Below are 5,363 nucleotides of genomic sequence, written 5' to 3' on the forward strand. Positions count from 1 at the left end.
TTGGTTAAAAGTAAACAGCCCTTGATTCAGTCATCTCGATCTCAACTGCAGCTAATTAATCTGGATTCAGTAGAGGGATGGGCTTCCATATGTGGATGTTTCACCTGGCTTGCTGTTTCTAGAAAATTCATTTTAATTGTTGTCTTAATGGAGAAAATTTCACTTATTGAAGGACGGGCTACACAAGCGTCCTTCCCAGTTCCCACCGACTACCCCAGTGATGGACACCTGATCGGTATTGATTGATTAACCTTAAAATTGGACTAGCAAAATGGCCCAATTTTTTGTCTGTTCTAAGGTCTGGCTTGTTTGTAACTCTTCCCTTTTTCCCCATTTATTTATTCACACTCTGGTAATAGCTACTACCTCTTTCAATCCTCCTCGGCTCAGGGTACTCTCTTAAATGAGCGGTTACAAGTCAATTCGACTCTTATGGTTCTTCAGAGTGGGCACCCTACCCTTAAATGTGGGACTCATTCAATGATGTTGGGTTCTGAATCTTGGTAAATCTAACACTATAAGCAATCCAACCAAAAAGCAAATTACGTGGTGTTTTTGAATTTGGATCAGAATCGTTATTCGACGGATGATGACAAAATTAATTAACTTGGCGTGGTTATGGAAGTGGCCAATTTAAGGGTGATTTTGTAGTCGTTCGGAACGATCGATGCCCTTTGAAGAGATGCTTATTCTTGAGCGTTTTCTCAAAAACACTCTTTTCGACGTTTCCAATCTTTTTTTTTTTTTTTTCACTATTGCTAACTAACAAGGAACAACAATATAGTGATGTGGCACTGAAAAACGATTATGTGGTAGCAATGATCCAAAAGAAGCATTTTCTCGAGAAACAACAAACCTACTCAGCACCAGTGCTGAAGAAACAGCACCGATTCCATACACCGTGTGTAAATCATAATAAGGGTTAGGTCAAGCATTAGAAGTTTTAAAGCAACTATATACCTTCCACTGGGTCTTTCAGCTAAAAAGGAATAACAGATGCGACAATAGTCTCTAGATAATAGCATTATTTTCAGAAAATAGAATAAAAACGAACGCTTATTGCAAACACGAGAAGTAAAAACTAAAATGAATTATATATATACAAAAGGAAGGAACCGAGCTGTTTCCTAGCTAAAATCTGTTTAATAAACTTTTTAAGTACGTAAATGGCCATAATAATTTACTTATAAGTAGTCATTAAAATTTTCATTTGTCATTTTATTAGGTTCTTTGAGAATTTGTAACTGAATTTGCTGGTTGGCAGAATTAAGAAGAAGAAGAAGAGAAGAAGAATCAATAATCAGTAATTAAAGTATATGTATGGCATTGATGTTGTAGTTGCTGCCAGGTAAAATAAGATGGTGCCTTTTTTTTGTTTGGAATTGTTGCTGTCAGGTAAGATATTTCGTGGAGTAACACTAACATTTTCTTTTCGGTACCAATGCTTCAGAAAATGTTTTTTACACTTTTATCCTTTATCCAATGTTTCATCACTTCCTGGAACACTATTTTTTCCTCTATGAAGAGCAGTACATAGTCATTAGCTAATTTGGTTAGTAGACAATAAAAAAAGTGCATCTTCTTTCCACGGTACAAACTACAAATAAAAACAGAGGTGTTAATTCCAAATTCCCTGTTCCTTAGCAAGATAATTGGCATCTTTGAGAGAGAGAGAGAGATGGGTCCTCTCTTTGACGGTCGATGTTACTATTTAATTGGTGGTCCCATGGGAGGCCGGATCTCCTGCTCACGTTTATCACAGTCACACATAGAAATCATCTCACATGTGCGGGGAGAAGTTTCCACTTCACGGAGGGGTATTATGTTGTGGGTTCTCGTGGGCAGGAGACCCGAACTCGTTCCATGCATCCCATTACTGATTTTACCAATTTTGCAACTCTTTGACCAGAAGACGCGTGGATGACAGAATTTGATAAAGAGGGGTATTATTACTGCATACCTGGCAAATTGGCATTGAATGTGTCATACTATCATCTATGTATGGGGTATGTCTCACAAAAAAGGAATCCTTTGTTACACACTCCTTACTGTGATGAGGTTGACGGTGTGTGAGATGTGAGATGGGATGGGGCATTGAGTTGGTTGGAGAGGTTCTAATTCTATTCTATCTCATTTTAAAATTTAAAGATGAGTTTCTTTTTCCTCTTTTTTTGTAGTTTTTTACAAAAATAAAAAAGAACTGTTCAAATTCATCTTTCACTTAGAAACTTACTTGGGGAGAATTTAGAAACTACGGCGAGCTTCCTTAGAATTTAGAGTTCTTCTTAAATCTTTAAGCAGAGAAAAGCGGCAAGTCTTTCTTTCTGGTTTATGAATTGTGATGTAAATATATCGCATCTCATGTGGGGTTTAAATTTTATGCTCCCTAGTCCCTCCACATCTTACCTTCCACGGTGTTAGTAGATTCCAAATTGACGTCAGAAAAATGTTCCCCTTTCATGTGCATTGTGCGGGACCCATTGTTGAGTCAGTTGTGTTGTCGTAAACTTGTAATAGTCTAATAGATGTAGATTGCAGCTTGCAGGGAAGAAATTATCATTTCATCAATCCTCAGTATTTACTATTTAGTATCTCCTCCTGTAGATTAAAAATTAATTGACTTCTTTTTTTATTTAAATTTCTTTAGTTTATTTACATTTACACTGAGTCCAGACTCTAGACTCTGGAGTCTCCCAGCCTCCCTCCACGAAAGGAAGCAAGATACGGAACCAATGTGACGCCAATGACTTTAGCTTCTAACTCTTGACTTCGCGTCCCAGCCAGCCACCCAGCCACCCAGTCACAGCCAGCCATTTTTCTCGAGAACGTGGATTCAAAGCCAAGTAGAAATCCCTCCCTCCTTGAATCCGACTCTCTCTCTCTCTCTCTCTCTGTCTCTCTTAAAACCCAACACCACCCCCCTCCCTCCTCTCTAGCAACCACACCACCATGCCCAGACCAACACCCCTTCACCTCCTCCTCTCCCTCTCTTTCTTCATCCTCTCCCTCACCTTCACGAATGTTGCTGCTACTTCTCAGCAATTCAGAGAAGCCCCAGAATTCTACAATTCTCCGGAATGCCCTTTGGTAGTTGTTGACGAAGATGAGGGCAACAACAGCATCGTGTGCTCCGATCACGTAGTCCACGTCGCAATGACCCTCGACGCTGCCTATCTCCGAGGTTCCATGGCTGCCATCCTCTCCGTCCTTCAGCATTCCTCTTGTCCTCAAAACGTAGACTTCCACTTCGTCACTTCCGCCTCTGCCGACACTGACTACCTCCGCCGCACCATCGCCAACTCGTTCCCTTATCTTCGATTCCACCTCTATCGCATCGACGACTCCGCCGTATCCGGCCTCATTTCCACCTCCATACGGGCCGCCCTCGACTGCCCTCTCAACTACGCCCGCAATTACCTCGCCAACCTCCTCCCCTTGTGCATACGACGAGTGGTTTACCTCGACTCGGACCTAATCCTTGTCGACGACATCGCTAAACTCTCCGCGACTCCACTCGCAGATGAGGCAGTCTTGGCTGCCCCAGAATATTGTAATGCCAATTTCACGTCTTACTTCACGCCGACGTTTTGGTCGAACCCAGCTTTATCCTTGACGTTCGCAGGTCGCAAGGCATGTTACTTCAACACGGGCGTTATGGTGATCGATCTCGAGCGATGGAGAGCAGGAGATTACACCACCAAAATTGAAGAATGGATGGAACTTCAGAAGCGAATGAGGATTTACGAGCTGGGTTCATTACCCCCTTTCTTGCTGGTGTTCGCCGGAAACATTGCTCCCGTTGATCACCGGTGGAATCAGCACGGCCTCGGGGGTGACAATTTTCGAGGACTTTGCAGGGATCTTCATCCAGGCCCTGTAAGTCTTTTGCATTGGAGTGGGAAAGGTAAACCATGGGCTAGATTGGACGCGAATCGGCCATGCCCATTGGACGCCTTGTGGGCTCCTTACGATCTCTTACAAACTCCTTCCGCTCTTGATTCCTGAAGGATGCGAGAGTGCACGAGAGCGAGAGCGAGAGAGAGAGAGAGAGAGAGGACGAGGGGGAGAGAGAAGTAAGATAGAGACTAGAGAGAGACACAAATTAAGCTTGGGAGGTGGAATTAGTTTCGTTTTCGCAATATTGGCTAGTCTCTCCGGCGCATGTTAGTCATAGGGACGGCGAACAGTGGAGAATTAATTAACTACATATCTACATTAGATTTGAAGCGGTTCGGTAAACAGAGCCTGATATCCGACGTTGCAGATCTCGTTATTTCTCCTCCCTGTCTCCCTATCTCAGGTGTTTTATTGCAGGTCAGATGATAGTCCATGGGGATTTTGTCTGTAAATTATATCGATATTTACAGATCTTTGAAGAAGCTTCTCTTTTTTTGGTTCTGCAAGCAACTGCAAATGCAGAGACTTAGAGTTACAGCACAGTGCTTATAGAAGAGGGCAAATTAAAAAAAAAGGGAATACTAAATTGTTCCATCTGTATTCAATGTAGAGTTAATTTGTAGAGCGAACGATCACCTTTTTGCTTTTCCCTTTTTTTTTTTTCTGACTTCATGAATCATGATTTATTTGTTCATGAAACTCTCTTGTAATAAAACAGACAAATGAGATATGAATAACATCTGGGATTTTATTTTACAGGTAATTTGATTTGTCCTTTTTCTTTTAATAATATATATATATATATATATTGGATCGAGTATAGAGTATAGACTATAGACTTTTCTCTGCGCGTCTCACTATTGTTTTTTGATCATAAATTTATAAAATTGGAAAGAATAAATTAGCCTGATTTGAATTTGACACTTACAGTTTTAGTTGGCGGGGAGGGGACTGATTTGCCAAATACTGCCAAATGCCAACTGACGAAAGACTAGAACGTGTTTCAGTAATTCATTTCCCTCAAATAGAAAGAGGGAAAGAGTGTACATCTTATTATTGAACTTTATAACATAAAGAAATTATTAGTCTACCGGAGACATCAGATTCAGATGGCTGAGATGATTTAGGTTTTACGAATATGGGGTCTGGTCTCTCATTGCGATTTGCGTGAGTGAGATGGCCTAGAGCGTCAACATTTACGGGTATGGGATGGGCCTGCTCAACGATTTGGGTTACAACTTTCAATCCAGATTTCAGATGCGACTGTGATAAGATCTGTGAATTAATAGGCTTTATTAATCATCGTTTCAGTTTTCTTAGACACATGATTAAATAAGTGTTGCATATATTTCGTTATAAATAAGCTGCTGTCCGAATCGTTTCAGATTTTTTTTTTTTTTTCGTTCTAGAAAAACTACTGTATACTTGTTTTATATTTTGATACATTGATGAGATTTAATATATAT

The 5,363-nt window shown here is 40.6% G+C and overlaps 1 protein-coding gene across 1 annotated transcript; it reads left to right on the top strand.

The window, feature by feature from the left end:
- The first annotated feature begins 2,684 nt into the window (after positions 1-2,684).
- On the top strand, positions 2,685-4,660 carry LOC148850984 (putative galacturonosyltransferase-like 1). Its single transcript, XM_088942914.1, has one exon. It carries the CDS (start codon positions 2,950-2,952, stop codon positions 4,003-4,005), a length of 1,056 nt encoding a protein of 351 aa, XP_088799040.1. The 5' UTR covers positions 2,685-2,949; the 3' UTR covers positions 4,006-4,660.
- Positions 4,661-5,363: the final 703 nt, after the last annotated feature.

The sequence above is a fragment of the Nelumbo lutea genome, chromosome 5, assembly GCF_056320005.1.
Source record: "Nelumbo lutea isolate HS-2025 chromosome 5, American lotus-T2T, whole genome shotgun sequence".
In the NCBI taxonomy this organism is placed as follows: domain Eukaryota; kingdom Viridiplantae; phylum Streptophyta; class Magnoliopsida; order Proteales; family Nelumbonaceae; genus Nelumbo; species Nelumbo lutea.

What these genes read in the sequence shown, in the direction of transcription:
- LOC148850984 (XM_088942914.1), top strand. Translation starts at nt 2,950, where the DNA reads ATGCCCAGACCAACACCCCTTCACCTCCTCCTCTCCCTCTCTTTCTTC.